This window comes from Prinia subflava, chromosome 1 (genome assembly GCF_021018805.1).
Source record: "Prinia subflava isolate CZ2003 ecotype Zambia chromosome 1, Cam_Psub_1.2, whole genome shotgun sequence".
Taxonomy (NCBI): Eukaryota; Metazoa; Chordata; class Aves; order Passeriformes; family Cisticolidae; genus Prinia; species Prinia subflava.
The window spans coordinates 86432364-86459509 of NC_086247.1; the positions used below are offsets into that span (position 1 = coordinate 86432364).

Genomic DNA, 27146 nt, shown 5'->3' on the forward strand with positions numbered 1-27146 from the left:
TTAATGGTTGGAAATGGACTGGGTAGATCAGGAACATTCTGTCCTCCATTTCACTGAAAGTAAGGGAACCAGAAGAATATTTCTATGTTCCTTTTGCAGATTGACATGTCTGTTAAACCCCTAAAAAATGATCAATTCCATTAAAGCTCTTGGCTTGGGCCTGCTGAGATGCATCTGCCACACTCAGCTTTCACATGGGCAACCAATAGCAAAAGGAGCACCACAGCACGGGGTGAAAATCGATCCTCTGATTTCAGCCAACACAGGAATTTCTATTTCCAAAGTACATGAAAAAGGACTATGGAATGGCCCTAACCTCACAGACAGAACTACCTCCTAGAAAAACCAAATAAATAATGCAATTTCTCAAGGGAGGCTGGTATTTGTGTCAGGAAGATGCCAGATTCCCAGAATATAAACATCTCAGGCCAAGCCACCATAGGCCATAAATTTAGCATCTTAAGACATAAATCCAGCATCTGGTTTAAGCAGCATCTTCCACCTCCAGCTGCTTATTCCCCTCTCTCCCTCCTCCTTACATCTGTCATGGAGTGAATCCCAAATCTAGGAACAGAGCAAGCCCAAGAAATTACCCAGGAGGAAAAAAAAAAACGAAGAGGATGCTTATTCAGCTAGATCAGCTCTCCAGGCTGAGTCACTGCACGGCTGCACAAGTGCTTGCAGGGGTAAGAAGGGCCAGGAGGGGGCATTTTTGGTCAGCTTACATGCACGCCCAGCTTTAGCCTCAGCATCTGGTTCTACATCTCTTATATCAGAGGCACCATCAGCTTATGGAATTTCTTCCCCGCTCCTTATTTACGGGTTGTTTTTGTCTCAGTCAGGAAACCAGTCAGACCCTGCAAACAATGGCACTGACACAACCAAAGGAACGGTGCAGAGGCAGGAACTCCCTAAGGCAGCGCTGCCGCAGGAAAAAAAGATGAAATTGTACCCTTAAATAAAGAAAAAAGAGAGATGTGAGTTCAAAGAGCTCCCCAGGGAAAGCACACTGGCAATCCATCCAGCTCAAGCTTTGAGGTGGTATTTAGCTGAGGGACAGAAAGCAAGATCTAAGGACCCTTCTGCAAAGCTGTGCCAGGGAGGTGCCACTTAATGGATCCATCACCACAGCAGCAAGGAAATACCTTCTCAGTTGTGGTGTTGTGAAAATCCAGGAGATGAGAGAAATCCATACCCAGTGTCTGTCTACTGGAGCCCCTCTGAGCGACAGCTAGGGTTATAGCTTTGCTATGTATTAATCATTTCAATTCTGCTTGGCAATGCCTTTTTCCCATTCTAACACAATATATTAACTCCTCCATCCCCTTGGGATTTTTAGGCTGGTTAATTCTTACAAGAAGGTTGAGGTAAAATAGGCAAGTAAAAAGTCTGAGACAAGGGGTAGTGGTTTTAAACTGAAAGAGGGTTGGTTTAGATTACATATAAAGGAGTAATTTTCTACAATGATGGTGGTAAATTGCTGGAACAGGTTGCCCAGAGAAGCTGTGGATGGTCCTTCCCTAGAAGTGTTCCAGGCCAGGTTGAACAGGAATCTGAGCACATGGTCTAGTGGAAAGTGTCCATGTCCGTGATGCGTGGTGGAACAGATGATCTTTAAAAATCCCTTCCACTCCAAATTATTCTATGATTCTATGTTATTGAAGGCACAACAATATCCTACTCCAGCCTAGTGGAGGGTGTCTTCCGCAGATTGCAAGAGACCACTGGACACTGACGTTATCAAATCCAGGCACAAAAGGAAGAGCCTTTCCCAAAATTTAAAATTTTGGGTTTAAATACTAGTTTGTCATATGAAACTTGTGACCCCCAAGAAGAACAGAATTATTTCCACCAAGATGCTAAAGCTAAAAAGAAAAGTTAAAAAGCAGTAAAACCTGTTGTCAAAAAATGAAAAAAAACCCAAACAACTCTACTTTTCATAAATTGATTTGATCCTGAAGCAGCAATAATGCAGCAGCAGAAATACCTCTGCCCTGTGGAAACCTCAGCTAATGATTATAACTTCCAACAGGCAGCCTCTTAGTACCTGAACCATGCCCCTGAAACAAGGTCTTTAAATATCAGCTATTATAGCATTGCTTTTTTGGATTAGGCATATACTCACTTCATACAATTTTAAAATGATACCCCTTATCTTTCCAAAGGAGAAACCAATAATGCATCCCAGAGCCCACAGTCTCAGCCACAGTCTGGTGTCAATTAAACTCATTTGCTGTCCTACTGGGAGCAGCCAGAGAAGACCTAAACAGCTCACCTGCCCGTAACTCCAGCTTCTTGATTTTACATCTTCGACGTTTCCATGGAATACAACACCAACATCATTCAGGACATATTCTTCCCTTTCCTTCTCGTCGTCCAGGTACACAGCATCCACTGCATGAGTTTACCAAAAATAAATATTAGTACAAGTGTTTAATTGTCATATAGGACAGATAAAACATCTTAGCATACAATACATTTATCTTTGATGATAAGTACCCCTCGTCCATCAAACAAAGCATTACTTGCTTCAACAGAGTACAGGAATAAGGAGGCAGTGATCCTAGTTTGGAATATGATACACAACTTAAAAACATGCAAGATGGAAAAGTGCTGGCAACTCCTGCAAGTTTTCTCAGGATCTGTAAAGTATGATTAAGGTGTCACATCTTATCAAAAATTTTATGATTACTGTGTACAACTAATTAAAAAGTTGGAGCAACATGACGCAATTCTGCATCTGTACAAACAGATCAAAGAACAATTTCAAACCTATTAATGTTACTGGAAAACAGCTCAGGTCAAGAGATCTAAAGAAAAACCTGTAGTGCATTAAAAAATGGAATACAGTTTTTACAAAGTATTAAGATAAAAGTTTGATTGCATTCTCTGTACATTAGTTATTGACTGGAGTATCCCTTCCCCACATAGCTTGACTGACCAGGTAATATGAGGGGAAATTCAAGTGTCTAAGTGATAACTGGAAGTGACTGAATGAGATCTTTATAAAAACATATACAAAGGGCACATTCTAGATTGGACTTATATCAAAAATCAAGAGCATATGCATGGATGTTTGACTTGCAAACATGATTTACATGTGTGAATAACTCATTATTAACATTCATAAGGAACATTCATCATGTCATGAATGACATGAAACCATTCAAACATTCACAGGTAAGTATGAAGAAGGCTGTGATGAATAGTTGAAGATTTCTTTCCAGTGCCAATGCTTGTATTTTGAGACTAAAACATACACATTAACAATTAATAGCATGAGAATCTATTAATCTGAGGAAATCAGTACTGTAGTCCAAGACAGCAAATTAAAGGGAACTTCCAACAGTTTGATATGAGCAAGTACAAAACTACACTCACTACTATCACTTTCACTGTCACTCTACTGTCAAAAGTAGATTTCTTCAGCACCCCACTGCAAATTACTAGAGGAGCATTTAGCTTTTAAAAGCCTACTGATTTGTTGTGCTTTGTTGAAATGGAAATCAGATTTGGACTTTCTTGTAAACTCAGCCTCAAAAGCTTCTTAATTTCTCCATGAAACTGCAATTTGCCTAAAAAAAAGCTAAAATCTGGGCCCCCCCAAAAACACCAAAACAACCAAACCAACCAACCAACCAACAAACCACCCCAAAACCAAACAGTGGTGAGACTCACACTGGCCTCAGCTAGGTGAAGGGCTTTTCCAATATACACACCTGACCCTTCCGGAAGTTTTGTTTTCCCTCAAGATATTTTTATATTTCTATGTCTATATATACACAGATATGTAACATAATGACCTCCACACTGGTGTGCAAAGGATGATAGAGAAGCAGGGGTTAAATGCAAGGAGTCTGTACTGCATTTGAGGAGGTCAGTGTTTGCCATTATGCTTTATGCTAGTTTCTGTACGGGCTCTGATGACTAAGTACGACTTGGAGCAAGCAGAGGAACAGGGCTTTCATGGAGTTTTACCTAAAGTAGACAGGTCTGAGACCCACTCTTGTATTTGGCAGGGTAGTATTCACCTGTCTTCTAAAGGCTAGACCATTAAGAAGTTTACAAGCTTTTCACTACCCACGACCTAGCCAACCTCAGCCTGCACCCAGGTACAAAGTGGATGATCATGCACTTACTATATTCAGAGGCTACAAGGTGAAAGAGAGTGTTAAAACTTGACAGTGAATGAAAAGGCTGCAGCCCTTTATGCAAGCAGGGACTCTCATACTTATGAAACTGTATATCACATGACTTTTTTTGGTCCAACAAGTTCTGTATAGCATCCCACTAAAAATATCACAGATGTTACAGATCATGTAGGCTGTTTTACTAGACTTGATTTGCCTGATTTGCTCATTGAACAATTATCTGCATTCTCTCACTGAGCGTTGGATTTTATTAAAGTCGGTCCATACAAATAGTACAGAGAGTTCATTTAAAGAAAGAGAATTCACACCTTCTTCTGTGCCGTTACACATTCAGTGAAGTGTGTGCATATGCCTTCTTGACAGCTGTTGTTTTCTTTTGGGGATTAAAAATATCAACACTGATCTTGCTGGTATCAATTGAGATGCTTATGTTATTTTGAGACTGCATGATCTTTGCTAAATCAGATGGAAATTGATTAACTTCTCTGTCGATTATTTTAAATATTTGTGGTTTGATAAGGTAAAAAGGTCTTTTGTGTTTTACAGGGAAGCCTGCTGCTTTGATTTTTGACAGCTTTCACCGCCCTTGAGACTGTTTAGAAGAAAATATGAGGCATTTGTGAGTACTTTGATGCTAAGCATGCTCTACATAATGCAACTCCTAATTATTTTGTGCAAGTGGAGGTTCACATCTGACAAACAGAAGAATTCCAGAGAAATGTGCTGGGTTTGTTTGTTCTTTTTCTCCAGCAGTTCAGAGGTTTTTTTACTCACTCCTTTTATCCTGGGAATTTACTAAGACACCAGCAATGCTACAAAGAAGCAAATTAGCTTCTATGCTACTCTGTTTGAAGTCGGGCAAGGTGAAAATACACTTCCCGTGAAGACAGCACGGCAGGTGAGGAATTCCTTGCTGAAGCCATGAGGAGTGCGGAGTAAGGCTTTCTATCTGGGAAAGAATGAATGTTCTGAATGAACATAGGAAAACTCTACTCAGAATGGAGGGACCCCAACCCCAGCACAGCAGCCCTGTGGTGCTGGAAAAACCATTTCTTCAAGCAGACAGTGACAGCTGAGCACAGCAGCACCAGGAGACATGTGGAAGTGGAAGCATCAGGCTTGCCCTGAGCTCCCAGCCTCCCTTCATTGTGCTCCTGCAGGAATCCAGGAATGTCAGGCTGTGTCTCACTGAAGCCACAAAACCCCCAGGGTTCATACTGGGAAGAGGACAGTGCTGTGACAAACCCCAAGCTGCAAGAGCTAAATGCAGTTATCTACAAAAATCACTCTACCCACGATCAAGGTCAGTATGCTGCCTTGAACAGTGCTAGTACTTGGTAACATGTGAGATGAGTCCAGAGTAAGCCACATGGTACTAATCCTCCAACTGTGTTAGAACATTTAAGCAGAAGAAATATGCAGCTGACTCAATAAAGTTGCAATATATTTAATTGCTTAAATGTAATCCACTTTGCATGAGGCTTGGGTGAGCAAAATGCACATCTCAGCCCACAGGATCTGTAACTTACTCAGCTACACTATGCACCTCCACTTGTGAGAGAGTCACAGAAGTCAGCACAAGGTCTTTTCCTGATAAGCGCTTAATGTTCCCCAGCAGAAAGTTGCAGGGACTCAGCAGCTGCTTGGAAAGCACTCACAGCTCCTCAGAAAGAGCTCACAGTATCCAGATCAAAGGAGCTCTTCTCCGCTTTCATGTAGTCTGATATTGCCAAGAGTTTAGCTAAATTCCAAGAAGTTATCCTTAACTACTTGCCATTTGTATCTTCTGTTCCAGAATTGAAGAGAGCTTTGCATGCCCAAAAGCACATCTGTTTTATCCAACTATGTCATCTGGCTGTAGAAAGGATGCTGCTTCTCCTCACAGACTTTACCTTGCCTATTAAGTAATGAAAATTTCACCTGAGTAACTGAAATCTCCACCCACTAGTTAGGTGAATTCCCAGATGTTTGGGGCTGGCGTATATAATTTTGGAGAATCGTGCCCTGTGTCTTTAAAGTATTCATGGTTATCAGTCTTAAATGTAGCTAAAGGGATTAAAATATATAAAAGCATATGATGATTTTGGAAGCAAAATACTCTGTAGCTTGACTGGTAAAGTATTCAAACAACTTCTGAACCAGCAGGGAAAATAACCAAACCTGCCTGGGAAAATATGTCAAAACTGAACTATAGTGAGAAAAGGAGTAATAAAAAAGGGCACAAATGCCTCTGTCTTAAAGCAAAGCTCATACTGACATATTGATGTTCCTCCAAAATGATGAGTTGGAAAGCTGCACCAGGCAGTAGAGCCCATACTTTGCTCCCTGCTATAACAATCCCCATTCATTCCTGGCATCAGTCTTCTCTCCTTTTAATGAGGCTTTCCACTCAGACTTTTCTGCTTAGCTATCAACCCAGCAAACAAGCTTAGAAGATTTTCAAACTATTGTTTTCTCTGTGCTTTAACTGCCTCAGTTTTTCTACCCTTTTGTCATTCCACTGAAAAATCTTTTCCAGCCAGGGGATAAAGCATGAAGAAACAGTCCTTGATTTTCTAACACAAGGAGAGGAGGGAAAGACAGATATAGCAGCCAATTAGACCCAACTACCTAGTAGTAAAAGAGGAACAAAAAATGAGGATATATCCAAGTCCAAATCCAAATGAAACAAGCAGGAAATAAAAACACAGTAGTCAGCAAGGGACAGCAAGGACCTGAAGCCACTGAGACACACCCAAAAATGTATGTAAGCTGCAGAGGAAAATCCCCAAGTTGCCTGCCCTGGATCTGGGGTCACACAGCATGTCCTTGCTGCCCAGAGAGTCTTTTTTGCCTTCCTAAGGCAGACGTTTTCCATCAGCCTTGCCAATGCCTGCCACTGGAGGCAACTGCTGCGTCTTGCACCCTGTGGTTCACTCTTGCTGACTTTTGGATTCATTCAGCTCAGGTGTGAGGAAGGGAGGGCACAGGAGAGCAAAGTGTCCATATACCATGAATAATGGTGGATCAGTCTGCATATAGAATTGCTGGGCAAGGAGGTGTGAAGTAGAGATCTATTTTCCCTTTTGCCCTCTGACTGACACCTCACATCAGCTTGTGTGGTCCCAGTCACACAACAGTGGGGTAGGAACCCCCCACATCACATCTTGTCTTCATATTAGGACTGCATGCAGCTCTGGCTGGTTGTCTGCTAATCATGAGGCAAACTGAGGCAATTTCAGAAGCTTTTCCTTCAGGTTTATCCCTTTCCAAAGATGCACTGAGCCACTGCAGCATCACTGTGCTGGCTGTTACAACACCCAGGACTAAAACCAAGTACTGCTCTACCTTTAGGTGGAGAATTGCACTTCCCTGGCTGAAGCTGAGAGTCTGATGATGCCAAAACAAACCCTGAGAAGTTTTATCTGCTCACAGTGGGCCATAGCTTTGGCAATGTTTCCTCTCTTTCTGTTGCACATCCTCCAGGACAAACTGTCAGCACACTGCTCTGAGGTACCTTACACTGCTTTCAGAAGTATCTCACAGTGTGGCAGGGCCTTTTGCCCTCCCATTCCCTCCTATTCCCATTTAACTAACTCTTCTTTATTCAGCATTAATCTATATCTTCTTAAATAATGCATAAGCTAATCATTGCTTATATTCCCTCAGACTAGGGGCAAGTAATGAATCCAGCACAAATCATTCCATGTACTGACAGTAGTGCAGCTGAATAATGGGCTCCACTAATAATACTAAACTTACTTGTCACCTGCTAGGAGGGCCCTTGTTTGGTACAGGATTCTTTGATGAAAATACTGTGGTAAACAAATGGAAAGATGAAGGAAGGGTAGCAGGAGAATACTGAAGTTAGCTGGTGACCTAAATATACTGCAATATATGTGACTTGGAGCCTTGTTAGTGTCAGAAGCTGAGACAGTGCTGCAGCATGTCAGAAGGCTGAGTCAAACCCCTCTGGTCCTCCTTGCCCTCTCCTGAAAGCCAGACACAGAGTTCATTGGGTAAAATCAACCCTGACAGCCTAAAGCCTGATTTCTCCTAAGGAACCTGGGAGATTTAAAAAAATAAATTGTCCTTCAACCCACTGTATTATTAAAAAAGGCTCATTTGCAAAATGCTTTGTTCCTCAGAGAGGGCACCATTTCTAATTAGTCACCACTAAAGGGGAAGTAATAAGGGCAAGTGTCATGTAGCAGCAGGAAGGCACCGCCGGTGATGCCACAGCAAGCTGACTCCACCCAGCCTGTGCCACTGAATTCTGCAACATTTTGACTGCAGAGGTTCCATCCCAAATGTGGCAATTAGCGGTGTAAATCAGCAGAGTATGTGAGGCCAGCACATCCTGCCCCACACCAAATCCTGGAAAAAATATGCCCGTATTGACTTGTTTAAGGCACACACAGGCACACTGGAGACTCTCAGTGTTGCTTTTCAAGTCAGAGTGAAGCCTTGAGGTATGTTTACTATGAGCAATGGAGCCCACACTGGCAAACACAGGCTTGGCCTCGTAAAACTGCAGAGTTTAGACAAAACAAAGGCATTGGTTTCTAGCATGGAGTCCTGCTCACACAGGGCTATTCCCCAACCTGAAAGACTTGACTTTTGGCAGAGTTACCGTTAAGTTTTCAAGACCCAAACTGACATGTCTCCAACCTCCTTGGTACCATGCTCCCGTTCCTGGACCAACCTACCCAAAACCTGATGAGCCCAGCAGCAGAAAGTGTAAGCCTTTGACCGGGTACTTACACTGGCACCAGGGATTGAACAACATGTAGGTGTCGGTCGCTGAATTCCTGCGCGTCCGAAGGATGCCGAAGGGAGTCAGGACAGCGACATACAAGCGAAACTTCCCGATGATGCAGGTGGTGGAGGACATGATGGACAGCCGAATGGTGTTGTTTTCCCTGTGGATAATCTTGGCTCCCCACTGACCAGGTTTTAGCACATTGCCTACTAGAACTGGGATGTAGGTGCCTTTGTTTTGCTGTGGGTACCGACCTGGAGAGAGAAGTTAAGAGATTCACCTTAGTTTGATGGTTTTTAAATTTTCTAGCAGTCCTCTGTCCTTTTGTCTTATTTTCAATGGAGGTGGCAGGTTTTAGTGGGCAAAAATAACCTACTCTCTCACTGCTCCTCACAAGGCCTGGTAACTTGACAGCACAGCCACACAAATACCCGCAACAGCTCCCCACACACAGCCTGTGCCCACACCCCCACCCACCCCACTCCAGCAATCTCCAGTCTCACTGGCTTGAGCACTGCCAGGAGCATAGACAGCCCTGCCAGCATGAGAAGGGGCTGTCCAGGCTTTCCTTGCTCACCATTGTTTATCCTAGTGCAGAAAGCTGCGCTCCAGCTTGCTCCTTGCTTTGGTGTCAACACCAGCTAGACTGTTGGTAAGTTTAGGAGTTTAGGTAAGAGCCCCTTCCCCAGTTCAGATGCACCCACCACCCTTGGGTGGGTAGCACACAAGTGCCCTTTGAGGCACAGGCATCAGCTTTGGGGCTCTTCAGCAGAGAAGAACCTTTTTCTTCTCTGCACTACTACACTACTGCACTGCCAAGCACAGACCACGCACTCTTCCATGAAGTCCACACAGACGGAGGAAACACAAATGAGTCCACCTGCAGACACCCAGCGCTCAGTTCCCCCCGAGCATCCACTCCTCAGGGGCATAGTGGGAACAATCCTGGATGCCCAGGATACAGACCACCACAGTGGGGCTGAATCACCAAACTTTCTTCACCGGAAAGGGGTCCCAAACTATGACACACCTCCAAAGTACCGCACCGGAGAGTCTGCCTCACAGTAAGACAAATCACAGCCCAGAGGAGCTTATTTTATTCTGCCAACTCCAAAAGCAGCTAGACGGATAGGCTACATGTAAACATGTACAGTGCCAGGATTCAAAGTTATGTGAGGCTCCACCCCTTGAGACTGAGGTAGAGCCAAACTAAATCTGGAAGCCAACCAGAAGCATAGTCAAAAGAGACACTTGTGAGAAGGATGAGTTCCTTATCTCATTCTTAAATCTACTCTTCATTTCATATTTTAGGCTGAAAGTCAGTCTCTCATTCAAAAATAGGGTAATGAAAAGCAATGATGGCAGACGGAGGGACAGACTTCTATATTTTTCATTCCTACTATTTAAGAACTTCAAAATTAAACTCATTTTCTTGCTTGCTTATTTTTATACTGCCGATGTAGAGATAATCACAGATCTGAACACTGCTACAATTTGGGAAAGGACAACTCCAGCTTTAAATCTGAAACTTGCAAGCTGCCACGACATTTGTGTTTCTGAGAAATCTGGGGCTACTGTGTTTCATCCAAGAGATTATTCTGAGCACTTGAATTTCCATTTTGCAGATATTCAGTGCACATAAATAGCCCACTTTGCCCTGCAGGCCAGGGATGCTGTAACCCATGAAACTCATTCAGATCAGTGAGGAACACAATGGAAGAAAAAGACCTACAGAAGAATAAAAGACTGGAATAAGAGAGCAAAATCAATAGAAAGCACTAGAAGATAGAGCACTGGACACTTCAAATATAAACCATCAAAAGAAAGCCAGTGCAGAGAGAAGAGCCTATAGAGGTAACAGATCTGGGAGCTGAATGCATTCTTGTTCTTTGTAGTGCAACTGTGTATGACCCAGCTTGCCTCTACAGTTGATATTTTGCTTCTAGTTTTGACATAATCTTTTTCTAAAAAAAGCAGTCAACGCAAACAAAGCAGCAGAGCAAACCAAGTAGTTGAACTGATATCCTTGAAAACTGTTAACAAGTGCTACTTTTAAAAATACCTCCTGTACCTCCTTCAGAAAGGTGGGAGGAGGAAGAGATTACTATTTTAACATGGTTAGGAACTGACATCCTTGTCTTTGCTGGAAGCTGCATGTTGGTGTAGGAGCCTATTGGGAACAGGAGAAGCTGTGCTCTGGCAGTGACTTTGCACCACCATTTTTGTGTATGCCACGTGTACATGGAGAGACTGCAGAATTACTTCCCAGAAAATCTGCCCACAGGAACCAGATAGGATCTCAAAGAGGCCATGAAAACTTTTCAAGACATCCTTATGGGACCACTGCCACTGGCACCTCTCAAGCAGGTTTGGCAAAATACCAAGCCTCTGGTATTCTCACTTTTTCTGAAAACTCAAACCCCCATTTCCCCTTCCAAACAAGCAAAGACACCCTAATACACCTTTTTCTTGACAAGGGAGCAGCTGTAGTTGCTGCTGATGGAAGGTTCTTTAAGCCCAGAGCCCCACACAGCTGGTCCCACAGAGTAAGAGGCCACTGCATTAGCTTGCTCACCCATGAGGAGGAGGTGCGCTGGGGCACCAGGGATGCCTTGCATCTCTGCAGATATAGCAGATCTGCCAAGGATGGATATCCTGGAAGTTAGGATACTTTGCAGGTGTTATGAATAGTTAATACAAGAGAACTGTTTGCTCCTGACAGACAATCATGATTTGGTGCTTGCTAATGGTTACATAAATCCTGAACCCTCAAGGAAGTTTGGGAAGATGGGCAGAGCCTTCAAGAGCACAGTGAGCAATTTCCAGTGTTTTCTTTGAAGAGAGGACAGGTTCCCCAAACTTCTGAAGCAGAACCAAACCAAAAACCAAACCAAACCAAATGCAAATGGAAGAATAAGGGGTGTAAATAAAAGAGTAAGGGAATTGCTACTTCTGTCAGGGGCTTGTGGAGCTGAATTGTAAACACACATCTAGACATCTGACAGCATCAGCCACACTGGTCTCATATACACGCATCTGTTGTCTTGATACTAGAGTGCTATAAAGCTGAGTAACTTTGGCATTGTATACTAAGGTTGCTGGCCAAATAATTCTTATATAGGCTCAGTTCTATGTTTATCAGCTTCGTAGGGAAGTCCTCTCAGGGCAGCTTGGCCTTTTGACCTTTATCTACATCTTGAGCACACTTTTCTGGCTGCAGTGGAAAAGTAGAGCCAACTTTGGCTCATAGTTGGGATATCTGCAATGTTGGCCCTTTCTCAGAAGGAGGAACATGCAGGGGTGATTTCATTTTCTGGCTGAGTCTCTAAGGAAGAAGATTCAAAGACTCATTACCAAAAGCCTGTGAATACCTGGCAGAGTGCTCTCTGAAGGGTCTCTGGTGCTAACACAACCCAGAGAGAGTCAGGAGGCAATTTGAGTGCATGTCAGGACCGGGATATGTAGACAAGACAAACCCTTTTTATGCTGACAGGAGGTTGCTGACATTATGCCAGTAACATTAGCTGGCTCAGGATCTCTCCAGCTCTGATTTGCTCCAGGAGTTGGCAGCCTGAGCCGTGCTCCACAGCCAGTTCTTTGTGGCTGCCTCATTCCCCTGTGCTCACGTTTGCTTTGGGTGTAGGAGGTCCTGGCCCTCACACGAGGACATTTCACAGCCAATGCTCTGTGACAGACAAAGCCATTGAGTGACTTCATGCTGTTGGGATGTCCCTGTCTGCTCACTGTAACAGCACATGGAAATGGGAAAATCCAGTCTGTGAACTCAGAAAGTCTGGAGATTCCTGCACTGGCTGAATTCTTTTATAGGCTCCTTCAAAGATATCATGCACTGAATAGAAGCTGCGAGTGCCCTGCCTTTGAAGCAGGAGAGGACAGGAGAGAGCTCACAGTGACCCCCTTTCTAAGGCCTCCAGCCCTCTGCATTTCAGTGCTAGGTCCTGAGCCACAACACTGCCAAAAGACATTACTTTTTTCAGAAACCTCCCTTGTTTAATGAGTTTTTAATGGCACAAACAAATCTATTTCCCTTGATTTACAGTGCACAGGTCTGCAATCCTTTGATACTTCTTTTTTTATCCTTTCTTATTCCACCCTTGTTTCTGTAGCTAACCAAGCTGGGGTCCTAAAGCTCCTTCTCACCTCAGTTGCAGCTCAGCTCAACTCTACGCTTCTTGGAGTTTTCAGGCACCCAGGAAAAGAGTTGCGTGGTATCCCCTGAAAAATGGTTTATTCCCCCAAACCCCATCCATGGTTCAGCCCCCACTTCTGTCAAACCCAACTGTTATCTCATCCCACGCCCACCCCATGTCTATCATCCCAAACCCATCTCCCAGTTCTGGAATGTTCTCCCTACCTCTGTTCTCCATTTGGTAATATGTTCAAATTACACCCTTGTGTTTTCCCTGATTGGTTCTCCCCCTATGGGGGGAGATGATCCCATACTCCACCCCTAAAGGTTACTGATTGGTTCTTGATTTTTGTACCACCCCTCTTTAAAGAGGCTCACATTTCTTTGTTCTCTGTCTTATGGTGCCGGTTGCTTTCGGACATTAAAGGTGCTTTGGAACTGCCAACCCTTAAGACCCCGCGTGGTCCTTTATCAGCCCTCTGTTGCCACCCCACTTCTTCTGGACCTTATCACAATCCACTCCATCGAGCTTGCCGGGGTTTAGGAGTCCGGGATTGTGATAGAGGAGCAAACTAGGAGCTGCTATTACTATTAAAGGAGCCCATAAAATAAATTTTAATAACATGAGTAAAGATCTACATGGCAAAAGGCACCATGACCGCAGTGTGTGTGGATGTGGACATGCATGGGATGTCCCCTGTCACACACAGACACTTTTCAGGGGCAAAGGGCAAAGTGCAGCATTTGTTAAAGCTTGCAAAAATCTATTTATGTAGCAGCAAAATAATGAGCCATCTAAAACACAGGACTGTGGCCACACACATGCATTCAAAGTGAGTTACTTTCAACATATGCCTTTCCTCCCTGGCATGTCAGCTCTGGGCCCATCAGGCATGGAGACAAGCTGTGTTAAATTCTGGGTAAAACTGCCATGCCAGAGAGGGATTTACAGCAACACAGAGAGGGTGAGAGATAGGTACAGTGAGTTCAGCTGTCAAAACATGAGCGGTCCTCCTCCAGTTATCCAATTCTGCTGCTGCTCTTTATGAGTGACTAACAGGAACCAGGGCTTGCTCAGACTATTCTCCTCCTTCTCCTCTCCATCCTGCCTCTGGAAGCTCCTGACTACACGTAGTTTAGTTTCCCCTTGATCCCCAGTGGACACACACACAGCTCTGTGTGTGTGTGTGCATTAATCAGCTCATAAACGGCACAGCTGAATTAGTGCTGTGCTGTTGGCACAGACCCTGGAGGGACCAGCAGGTGCTCTTGGATAGGTCCTACACAACGGAGCTTCCAGCAGCGAGGAGAAAAAGTTTGGTAGTACAGGGATTAGAGATCTAGTGAGCTTCACAGGACATTTCCTTCCTGATGGAAGTGGGATACCTCAGAAGGGAACGAGGTGAACAAAGCTGCATCTCAGTAGTTTTTGTCTTTTTAGAAACTCTCCTAGGAAGACTGGCTTTTCAAGGAGTCAAATGATTGGTCTTCTTTTGTAATATATATTACACACAGTAATTAACAATTTTCCTATAAGATCATTTGTTTTATCTAGATACACTCTTTCAAGTAAAGGGTAAAAAAATCTATTTCAACATCATCCAATGGAAGTATAATAATTGTGATGTGTTGATAAGTCTGAGCTGAAAGTCACCAGTACAGCCACTGTAGAATGTAGAAGAGATAAGCCTTTTGATAGCAAGCAGTCTTGGAGATGGGTGTTAGCATATGGGATTTATGCCACAAAACACAAAGTAAACAAATGAGAAAGAAACAAGAGAGGTGCTCCAATAAAATTCCAAACAATCAAAAGAAGCAAGAAGGAGAAACAACTTTTTTTTTGTTAAAAGCAGCAGTTGTCTCTAAACCTCTAACATCTCATCTGGGTTCCTCCCACCCTCAAATTCCACTGCCATCAGAAGTGCTATATACGAACTTGGAAATGTAGTAAATGCACATATCTTGAAAGAAGTTTTGCTCATGGCCCCAGCTATGAATCCTTAACATCTGGCCACTCTGTCCCAGCAGCGAATGTTTCTAGTACTTTACAGCTGTAAAACACACATCAGAGCCACACACCTTAACTAGTAAAACAACTGAAAAATACAGCCACATTTTATGTGCCACTTGCTGCTGCTGCAGCAGTGCAAGAGTCAGCCTAATAAAGATGGCTTAGCATTAAATACTGCATTCATAGACCACCTCAAGGGACTCCCTCCTCTGCCGCTCTGGGGCCCAGCTGGGAATTCCAGAGGAGAGGAAAAAAATACCCCAATGCCTTTGTTCAGAAAGGGGAGAGGTTTATTTTTTGCTAAGAGTGGCAAATAGGTCTCTTGCCTGCTAGGAGCCAGTCTTTAGGAAATATGTTCTGCTGTCAATAAATTATTTTTTCTGTCACAAAATGAGACTCCAAGTTTAGACCATCAGGTGTTTCTCTATCTCAGCTCAAATTTTTGTACTTCTTTGTGAAACAGGGATCTAATAAACTCACAGTGCTGAGTTACCTACCACTACATTGTGTCCTCTAGACCAGTTAACTCTCTTAATAGTGCCAAGAAATCTCCTAAAGCATGAAGATCCAAAGTTTACCAAAAAGCAACTTTTACGCAGAGTCAGAACTCAGCTCGATATATCCGATCCCTGGTGCTGGGGGCCATATCATGTTCCAGCACCTCTGTTGGCTACAACCTGCCCTGCCCCAGAGCTGCTGAGGAGGACAGGCGACAGCAGAGGTAGCACTACTTCCCACTAAGGCAGAACTACTGCCTGACAAAATCATCAAAACCTCAGTAGTCCTGGAATCATTCCTGGCCCAATTCTGCCCTGAAAACAGGGAAAGGCCATGGACACTGTAGGACAGTATGAAAAGCTCACTGATTCTGGTGTTTCTATTCTGAACTGGACCTCTGGTTATTTAGTTGAACTGAGATATCCCTCTGACTGTAAGTGAGAATTTGGTGTCACCTAAATAAGCCATACAGGATCAGCCCTAACACCTTTATGTCCTTAGCTTCTCTGATGTGTTTATGAATATCCCTCTGGAACTGACTTGGGAAAACTGTGGAAAAAGGAGCAGTAAGTCTCTCCTCTGATCTCAGGCCAGAAGCCAATGATTTATAGAAGCCTGAGGAGAGCATATGGATGGGTGTGTGGGTGTCCACATACGCACACGTGTGGAAAGGTGACAGTAGCCTGGGGGACTGGAATTTATGGTCGTTCCAGAAGTGCGTCAATGAATAAAACGTTCATAATAACTTTTAGAGCTAGACCAATGTATATGGATTTATGAAACCTTTTAAGGAAAACACAAATAGAGAGCAATTTATGAGGATGTGGGGAAATACATCATTAGAGTCAGGATGCAACATATAAACTCATCAACCCCTCAAGGATTTACAGCCACGTACTGGAAACTACTACTAAAAGCAAGACTGAAGACTGTATAAGCCCATCTCATCATACATCTGCTTTTCAGAGAAATCCCTGCCAGTGGAAACTTTGCAGCACGTACATCAAACTGGCTGTCCCAGGTGTGGGAACTATGCTCAGCCAGACTAAGCCTTGCACTGTGGGAAAAAGGAAGAGGAACACAAAATATCCCCATCACCACAAAGGCAGGAGTCAGGACAGATCAAGATGGCTGAAGGAGTCCATTGGCTCCTCTGGATTCACTGAGGCTCCAAACAAACTGGAATTAATCCCACCGTGGGGAACTAGATGAAAGCACAGCATATGCATTTCTTTTGTAGCTTTTTAATCGCAACCCCAGACCAATAAAATCAGTAACACCCAAGAGGTGATGTTCACCTTTCCTCTTGTAAAAACCAGGAAGTAGGCAGAAATGAAGGAAATATGTGGTGATGGAGTAGATCTCAAACCGCAAGTACTGTGACAAGGCTGAGGTCCAGCACAAGAATTGGAACTACATCTAATTACTCTTTATAAGTGGATATTTTTCCATGTGGATTTTTTGGCACATTAATTGTGTTTCATACTTTGGCAGGCAACTATGGTCCTAATTTAATGAAGGATTATGTACAAAACTGCATTATAATAATTCGCATGTTAGCATTTCAGTCAATTTCACCAGGGATGACTCTACAGAAAACAGTCTGTTAAAGCAAGAATTACTTCAGTCATAAGGAAAAATCACAGAAGAATGTCTCTAAAAGTGACTTTCAAGAGATTGGGGTGAATTATTTATATATTCACATATATACACACACACACACATATATATATATACACAAAAATATAAATGCATATATATATATATTTGTTTATACAATTTGACCCATGAATTCTGTGAAAATTGTGTTTAAATAGACTGTGGATTTAAAAGGATTGTAATTAAAGATTGTTCTCTGAGTGTTTCAGATCTAGTTTAACATGACAGAAGAAGTATTTGTCCCAGGTACCCTTGATTCATTATCAATTAGAAGGATTAAGCAGTCTCTACTTGCTTTACTTGCTTCATTAATCATCTTTTTAATGATGCAAAAGAAGAAAAAATAGGAGTGAAAAAAAAGGGAAAGGAAAGTAAATTTTAGGGAGTAACGGAAATAGAATAGTTCTGTGCACACCCACAGGATCAATCCATTACAATTGTCACATTTTCCATGATCAAAATTAGTCTTTAATGGATAAAAATTCTGTGATGGATTAATGTCAACTTTGGGAACTTTCTCAGAGCTGGGAACTAATAACTTCTGAATAGCTTCATAGGCACTGTTGTATAAACAGCCCCCACTGCAGGCACAGCCTTGCAAAGGGAGACTTCAGGTTTTCCTAGCTCCAACTGAATTCCCTGGGAGCCTAGGCCAGTCATCCCTATAGAATAACTTTGTACCTTGTGAGACTAGAACCTTGAACCACTTAAAATATTCTGCAGTTTAGGACAGCCTGGTCCGCATTGCTTGGGAAACATCCACACTCATGGAGGTACTCAGAACCTGCTCAGAGGGAAAGACTCAGAGATGATGGAGAAGCTGGACCTGCTTTGAGCAAGGGCTGGAGATGAGACCTCCAGAGGCCCCTCCAACCCAGGTTATTCTATTCAACAGTTCTGCTGCACTATTTGAAATCTACAGCTCAGGCACACAGAGTGCTCTTTGGAAAGGTCATCTTACAACAGCCTGCCAATATTTCCGAGTGTCCATCACTTTAATCTCCCAAACTCAGCACATTCCTAGGAGGTATGCTCCCTTCAGCACAAAACGTTTCTCTGAGCTCAAGCTGCCTCTGCTGCAGGGCTGTTGTCTTAGCCGCTCCCTAGGGATAGCTTCTGCCTGACAGTACCAAAGGGCAGGATTCACCTTCCCTGCCTTCGGTGTTCTTAAAGTCAGAGTCTGGTCTATCAGAGAGAGTCAATAGAGAAAGAAAAAAAAATCCAAAAGAGAGTTCATCCCACTTTAAGGCAGCAGGGTTAAACTGTGCTTGGAGGTGCCTGCCTCTCTCCCTTGCTCACAGGAAGCCTGGGCAAGAGCTTTTGGGCTGGGTGCTGCTGTTCAGGCAGTTCAGGAGAGATGAGAGCCACCTCCTCAGGAAGACAAACTGAAAAAAAATGGATGAAAATGGCCACATCTCCCTATGACAATAGGTTTGAGAGCACAGCACTGAGATATTCAGCAGCCAATTGTCTTTCCCAAGTAAGAGAAATTTCCTTTCTCTTCTCAGCATCCAAATTTGGACTTGATATTAAAAGGAGAAGTAGCAAGAGTCAAGCACATAATTTCTGAATTTTCCTTCTCTGCTGTGGACTGTTTTTGTTTTGCTTCCTGTTGCTAGCCTCTGAGAACAAATAGACTGCATTTTCACCACATGTTCATAAAGAGAAACATTTGCAGAGTGCTGACTGTTGACCAGTTCCCAGAAGAGGAGCTTGAACATCTCCCATTTGAATCTCTGTGAGCTAAAGTCCTTGAAGCAAGAGGGCGGTGGTGCTCACAGAACCAAAAAGAAAAACCAACCAGGGGAGGGAAATAGCATCGAACGCTATCTTGTGTCTGCAGCCAATTGTCAGCCATCCATATGGACACCCATCCCATTTCACAGGAAGGACAGCAACAGTGAAGAAGAGGGAGGGGAATTCCACCACACAATCAGGGCTAGCACCAAAGGAATCATTCAGAGCTCAGTTTATTGCAGAGACTCCCCTGGCTCAGGCTGTATTAACCCCATTCCTACCACAGCTGAAGAGGCAAGTATTTCTATCCATACTTAGAGATTCAACCATGGATAGATGTGTTAAGAAAGAGTAAAAGAAAAATATGTGAACATGTTCTCTCAAGCGGACTGTGCAATGTCAAAAGAAGTGTTAATTTTCTTCTTCCAATATAGAATATCTGATTAAAACAAATGCAAACTGCACAGAATGCAATAAAAAACAAATGTTCCATTTTCCACGTCTTCTTGATACAGCTGTTTGTTTTAAACATATAAAGATTAAGGGAACAATCTTGAATTTAATTAAATCCCAAAAGAACTAATGATATTTATGCATATTAAATTTTTAAAGGCACTTGTGGCTGTTCAGCCAATCATTCACTGGACTGTCATAACATGCCTCCCAACCCTAATTTAAATTAGAGAGAAGAAACCCATGAAAAAAAATGTGCAGACAGTAACATTTTCACTGCACATATGTTTAAGAGATAAACGCCTATCTAGCTTTAGAAGGCAACAAATCTAATAAATGGCCACATCATCATAATTCAATGATGGAAAAGACTCAGCGTTACAAATTTCAGATCTGCATCTCACAGGAAAGTAAATTAAAACATCAATTATAACCTACTTTAAAGACTTTATGAGGGGAACATTGATGTCTTAACACAGAAACTCCCAGACCAATCTAGATGAAGCTGGGTGTTTCCCAGAGTTGTGTTGTAGGGACCAGAATTTGATGGGGTCATCCTTGGAGCTTAGCAGGAAACCCTTTTGCTTCTCTCCTTTTCTAGTGAGGTTATGCCCTTCTCTAGTCCCATGCCTTCAGTGAGCCAACAGGTCAACCTTAGAATGTGGGTCTCTGATGAAGCCTTCTCAGTGAGAGGAAAAAGGCTCTCTTTCTCTTTTGGCAATAAATCAAGAAAGTCTCTGATATTGTCCTGAGTAAGTCTCTCATCACTGGTAAGGCTACACCTCAAATTCTGTGTTCATTTCTGGACCACCCACTACAACAAAGACATTGAGGTGCTGGAGTGTGTCCAGAGAAGAGCAACAGAGTCGGGAAAGGGTCTGGAGCAATGGTCCCATGAGGAGTGGCTGAGGGAGCTGGGGGTGTTTAGTCTGGAAGAAAGGAGGCTCAGGGGAGACCTTATCACCCTCTACAACTGCCTGAATAGCAAGGAGGAGGTTGGTCTCTTCTCCCAGGTGACAGGCAATAAAACAAAGGGAAATAGTCTCAAGTTGTACTTGAGAGAGGAGGTTTACATTGGATATTGTGAAAAATCTCTTCACTGAAAGGGTATGCACTTTCCATGCATTGGAACAGGCTGCCCAGGGAAGTGGTGGCATCACCATCCCTTCTTGAGTACATGGTTTGGTAGTAAACATGGCAGTGCTAGGCTAACATGTAGACTCAATGACCGTAGAGGTGTTTTACAACATTAGTGATTTTATAAATCTGTGATTCTGTTTCTGGTCCAGAATCACAGTCACCGAACTTCGTCTCTTGTTACTAAGTTTTTGTAAATGTGGGCTGAAAAGTTGCAAGATTCTTCCACCTAGTGTAACTTCTCCTCTTTATGCAATCATTATTTTGCTATCTCAGTTCATACAAACACCTCTCCTACCTCAAACAACAGACTCCTCCTACCTACATCTCCTAAATACTAACAAAAGAGGTTTCCTGTTCCACCTACCTTTCAGCATTGCCATACAACATTAACCAGACAAAACTTTGAAAGCTCAAAAAAGTACAGCTTCTTATGAAACAGAAACCCCCAGATTTTGCTCCTTCTTCTCTCACATGAAATTCTGCTGATTTTCTCAAGAAAGGATTCAAACTGTGTTTAGAAAAACACTTCCTTGCCTATGGCTAAGCTTGTTTTTACGGTTTATCAATCATAACAGGAAAAGACCAAACCATTAAGTTCTGCTGTTCTCCTGTTTATGAGAAACTATTGCTTTGTTGATAAGATACAGCCTTTGCCAGGCACTTACCCATGAAAAACTCCAGCCAGAATTGGTCTGTCTCTGGCTTGTAGGGCCGGTTGAAGTCAATCTGGATTTGGAAAGCCTGTCCCCGACGCACTATCAGCCTTGGGTTGTAGTACTTGTCAGTGTGGTGCTCCTGCTTGTTGATCTCGTGAGGGTCCTTGAACATGTAAATATCCACAACACGCAGGTAATCTGCAGAGACGTGTAAATGAGCAGAGGGGGAAGGAGTCAGTGTGCTGAAATGTCAAAGTTGGTATCAGCATCATTAGAGGCCCTGTCCTCCCCTTCTCCAGGGAAGGAACATCATGCAACAGGAACATGCTGGATCTGTCTGGGGCTGACGTGCTCCTGGTTGAGAAGAGACTTATGGACAGTCACTTCTCTGTCCACCTGCCATTCTCACAGAGGCTAAAAGGCTTCTAGTGCATGGTGAGAGCCACCACAGAAAGAGCAGGTTTCTAGGTGCTGGAAGCTGAATGACCCCAAGGAGTGTCTGGACCCATCTTTCCACTGGCATCAGCTTTCCACAGGAGTCTGGGCCTTGCTGTCACAAGTTTACCAGAGCAGCCAGTGGAACTTTGATGGCTGGGGCTTTGTGTCTCCCTTCTTGTAGCCCCCATTTGTAAAATGCAAATTCACAGGGGCTTTGTGACACTTAAATGCGTTGTTTGCAAAACACTACCAGTACTGAGAGCTGAGAGACAGTTAATGATCTTGCATTCAGCCAAGAGTTTGGATTGCCTGTATTAGATGAGGTTTGGGTGTATTGCATGTGTCTTGTCTCAGCTTCTCAGTACACCTCCACTGCTATTAGTGTCTTCTTATGAAAACTAAATATAACATTACAGCATATAATTACAGCATAGAGTTACAGGCAAGCAGCAGTAGGTATCTATAACATGCACAGGCAAAGCTTTGCTCCCTTCAAATTCAGGCTGTCTAAAGGGTTATAGCAAACTAGAAGTAGTTTGTCCAGCAAATGACCAGTGTGGGGTGGCACTGGGATAGGCATTTGCAGTCACCATAAGCTACATGACTGTACCACACCATGAATCTGCACAATGAGAGTCTTCTCACACTGTGAGAAACCACATGAAAATGATCTGGACACTGTTCTTTCACCTACATGCTTAGGCACATAATCATGAAACCTCTGCCAGGAGGAGCCAGGACCATTACTACTCACCACCAGGATAGAGACAGCAGAGTAAAGCTAGATTTGCAGCTCTCAGCTTGTCTCTCCAGGTGCTGACAGTTAGAAACAAGCTAATTCTTGCATTTTATACTTAGAGTGACAGAGCCAAACTCATGCCTGGCAAAAAGCTGCACATTTACAGCAGCTGGTGGAGCTGTGTGTACTTGTGATGGTGGCTAATTTGGCCTTCTTCTAAGCACACTGTGGGCAAGAACGATGTGCTCAGTAAATGAGTCGGAGATTCAAGTCACTGAGGGCTGAATGTGGCCCCTTTCACAGAAGCTCAGCACAATTGTTTAATTTGTCAGTTCTGGACAAGCAGCAGAGCCCTGCAGGTAGCAGGGCTTCCCTGGGCTGGAGGCACGGTCACCATGGTCTTTCTCCTGCTCCAACCTGGGCTCTGGGCAACAGCTAATGGGACACAGGGGAGTAATGGCAATGGGAGTAGGTCCCACTCCAGCTTGCATCATCCCTCTGATCCCTATCTGTGTCCTTTAGGAAACACAAGGAAAGGAATATGCCTGAGGACACAGCACAATCAGGAACCTTTCATGGAAAAGCCTGGCATAACAACCCAAAACCATCTGCCTCCTGCTAACCCTAATCTGCAAAAAGGCTAGAATACTCTGTTCAATCCTGAGTCAGGCTTAAAGTCCCATGACAACACTATTGTTATTCTCTTCTCAATTCCAGGCTTCTGGAATAATTTCTGTAAAAACTCACTGACTTTAGCACTGGCTGAAGTTACAGATGTCTGTATGAAATATTTTGCTCAGAAATCATTCTCGTTGCCCCTCTGTGAAGTAGGGCACCTCCCTCCTCTTCACCTCCCTCCTTGCAAAACTTACCAATGCTCTCTCAAAAATGCTGACAAAATTCACAACTGAATTAACTGAGGCAATAATTTTCTGTACAGGGATGATCAGGGACAGAGGAGAATCTCTTCCCTTATATCTTTCTAACCCATCTGGGCCAAAAGCACTGCATGTAAAAGCTGTGTATTTTGGGGCTCTGTGAGGAGTGAAGCTATCAATAGGAAACTGGCTCAGCTTGTCCCTCATTCCAAAGAGACATAAAACCAGAGCTGAGGGTTTATTTTCATTACCTGTTTTGCAATAAAAAGCAACAGTGACCCCATCCTTCCTCTGCATGTTAGCCCCTTCAAGGAACTGCAAAGCTAAGCCCCCCTGGGCTTTAAGTTCAGCATTTGCTTCATTTTGTCCCAGACCTTTACATGCCTCCTGCCAGAACACAGCCATACACATCTGCAAAAAACCACACATTTCTGGTCTCAGTGTTAAAACGTACGTTAAGCTTGCCAGATGAAGATAACCCATTGCTGAGCCTGTGCTAATTATAGTAGTGGTAATTACGAAGAGCAAAACATGTGCAGGGTAATGGGATGTGCTAAGACCAGCACCAGGGTGTGATCCAAAGAAAAGCTACAGGCAATGCTCATCTGTGAGGGGCAGGTGGCCAATGGAGACCTCCTTTGAAGTCAGGTCCATTTGGGGGTTTGCCTGTAGCCTGGTCTGTTCAGTGCAAGCAGGTCTGCTGCACGAGAGGCAACAGCGTGATGCCTTCTTAAAGCTTGTCTAATGTTAAGCTTGCAGGGAAATAAATGTGCACAAGGCTAAGCAGTTTTTCAAATAAAAAGAATAGCCTTCAAACATGAGGTTTCCTCAGACAGCCAGAGAGGAAGGGCTTTGAATTACCGCAAAAAATAGCGTGAATTTTCAAAAGAAGTGCCCGTCGCTCCGCTAGCAGGCGAAGCACAAATGCCTGGCGAGTCACCGTGCTCTGCAAAGCAGAGGGGGATGAGAGGGCTGTGTCCTCCCACCGAGCACACTCACGACACACTGTGGTGAGACGGGCTGGCCGGGACGAGCCCGGGGAGCACACGGCACAGGGATGCTCCCGGGGACACAGGCTTGTCGCTGTTCCGCCCCCCTCTCGGGCATCTCCTCCCGCGGTCCAGCCGGCTCCAGCAGCGGGCAGCCGCCGTGCCGGCCCCGGCTGTGATTCAGCCCCGCAGAAGTGGGTGTCAGCAGAGAGCCAGGCAAGCACAGGGTCTTACCTCATCCGAGAGTAGTAGCTAAAATAGGTCAAGTGAATCACACCCTAAAAATGCCTGTTTCTCTCTGTTGGCTGTCAAGGGAAACGAGGGTGACTAGCTCAGCTGTAGACTCCTACACTGCACAGATCAAGGGCAGAATTCAGCTAAATTTAGGCATCTAAATGATGTGAGCCTGGCATGTAACTTCTCATTATGGCCAGTTGATGGCTGGTTGCTGCAGTCAGTGGAGCTGAGAGAAGGAAGCATGGATCACCATGGAACTGACATCCAGCAGCTCTCCGGACAACCTGTGCCCTCTGCTGCACTCACTGGATGGCTCTGTGTTGGCTACAGTCTGCCACAGGTGAAGACACAGGTGTTTAGATGTTTATATCAGGTGTCCAAAGGCTGGAAAATACCTCCATTGTAAGAGCAGAGATAAAAGCATTTGCTTGCTTTAGTTCAGTGTGTTATGGCAATGAAATCTGGGAACCACAACAGAAAAATCTAGAGAGCCTAGAAGTGTAGGGGTGTGCAGAAGAAGGGGAACGTGTCACGGGCAGCTCTCTCTGCCAGAATTTGCTCACAGGTCTAGAGCCTCATTCACACTGTGCTGCTCCTGCTCTGCCCATGGACAATCATTTTATCCCCCAAGCACAACACTGAGAGTGCTCTGGGGCAAGCTCAGCTCCTGAATGTCAGGTCGAGCTCCAAGGGGCAATAAACCTTTAACATGGCCTGACAGGTGACTTAAGCATCCTACCCCAAGAATATGTCCAGGGACCACACTTGTATCAGCTGGTACCACAGGCTAGATCACAGCTGCTGTGCACCAAAACAGGGACGCTGCTACAGTCCCTTCAGGGACCCTTCAGGTGACCCTTCAGGTCACCCCTTGCATATTTTTTCTACAAGCATGGAGAGAATTGCACAGCAGAGCTGATCCAGCTGTACAATAAGAAGGTTTTTTGCACAGATTTATTTTTCAGCCATATCAGTCCCATAGCCAGATTTACCAAATGGCCACACAAACTCTTGCTTTGGACAAGGGATATTTTCCTCAACAGCAGCATCACCTTAAGGACATGTTGGGCTCCTGCCTCAACTCACTTGACCCGACATTCCTAAGTTTCCACTGCATTTCTGAAAAGCAGGAGTCTGCCACCCACAAGCACCACACTTAATTCAGAGCCTGATGTGAAGCACATCAAAAAGCAACCGGGATCTTTCTCCTGGTACTGGTGGGCTTTAGCTACAGGCTGCATTCCTTCTTAGGTATCCCACAGTTACACATTGCCAGTTTCTGTGAGCATGTTGGGTTTGAAACAGTGTCTAGCCACGACCTGCACTGCATTGCATTTAACAATTTGAACACACACACTTGCCCCAGAGCTACAGGGTTGCCAGAATGGGTTCAAGCAAAATTTCTGCAGTCTTAACATGCCAGTTGGTTTGCTCAGGCAATTTTTTAAAAATAAATGCTTCTAAAAGAAATGTGTGTATATTATGATGGGGGTGGGGTGGGGTGTGTGGGGAGGGGAGTGTGGTTAAGGCACATGATTAGGATTACAGAAATAATGCTTTGCAACTTGTCACTTAAAATCTCTTTGCCTGTTCCTCAATGTGTGAAATTCAGTAATTAATTCTTGTCCACATTTATTAAGCATTCCTTCAACTCTGGATGAAAAGTCCCCTATGAGCATTAAGTAGTATTACATCCAGCTACCCTGAGCTGCCGCGTTCAACAAGTTCTGCTGTTCAAGTCAAATAGGCAAAAAAATTTAACATCATTTCATTAATGAGTCATCCAGGAGTTAATCCTGTCTTCTCTTTAACCAGATCTTACATATTTTTTATTTCTGGTTGACTCCAAAGAGCTGACCCTGGGAACATACTTTGATTTGTCTGTTCTCTACCATGATACTGTTTTGTTTCCCCAGCCAAATGATTGAAACATTTTTCACAGGAGAATAAATAATGATATGGGTATTCCTTTTAATATCATGTTATTTTTTGTGAGTGATCTGAATATATATAGCAAAAGTTTTCCCTGCCAGACAAAATTCTGCAGCAGTTTCACAAGCAGTTTAAAGCCATATAAAGGAGACAGGCCACTAAGAGAACAGACTCCTTCTGGCCCTTCACTCCAGTGCTGCAACAGCCATACCTGAAGCCAGTAGGTTCTTAAAGCGACTCTGTGATTGTGATCAAGCTGGGAAAACCCATTCTTGCCTTTTTTTAACCAGTCCCACAGTTCAAGCTGCTAACTGGTCCCTCAACTTCTTTACTTCTCACTTTCCCTACCCATAACCCATGTTAACACTTCAGACACATGGGTGGTTTCAGCAAATTTTCCTGTGAGCAGCAAGAAAAACTGTCTGAATTGGAAAGATGTAAGGAAAAAGTGGTTTGGATTTAGTTCACAGACCTGTGCTAAGAGCATGGAAGATGTAAAAATATATTTACGGCTTAATTGTAAACTGTACCTCTAGGATTAAATCCTCTAGGTATCAATCCAAAAGCTTCCATCTCAGGAACCTCATTTTCATCATCATTGGAGTAGTTTGGTGGGATGGCTCTTCTCCCATTCAAAGGAAGTTTATTCTCCTCGTTGGTCCTCGCTGTTTCAGACATCCTGTACTAAAGAAGTTGTAATAGCACGAAAGAAAGAGTGCAAGGAAAAAAGTAAACAT

General features: G+C 43.7%; 1 protein-coding gene across 3 annotated transcripts in view; it reads right to left on the reverse strand.

The window, feature by feature from the left end:
- The window catches only part of F13A1 (coagulation factor XIII A chain), a 60442-nt gene that overhangs the window by 31909 nt on the left and 1387 nt on the right, over positions 1-27146 (reverse strand). For 2 of the 3 annotated variants that reach the window (XM_063401870.1, XM_063401876.1), the window contains exons 2-5: positions 26940-27093; positions 21206-21394; positions 8895-9146; positions 2276-2394 (exon numbers count right to left, since the gene is read on the reverse strand). In XM_063401870.1, coding sequence (XP_063257940.1) covers positions 2276-2394; positions 8895-9146; positions 21206-21394; positions 26940-27093 — 714 coding nt within the window. The remainder of the gene's footprint in view (positions 1-2275; positions 2395-8894; positions 9147-21205; positions 21395-26939; positions 27094-27146) is intronic. The other variant, XM_063401862.1, reaches the window with a different exon arrangement.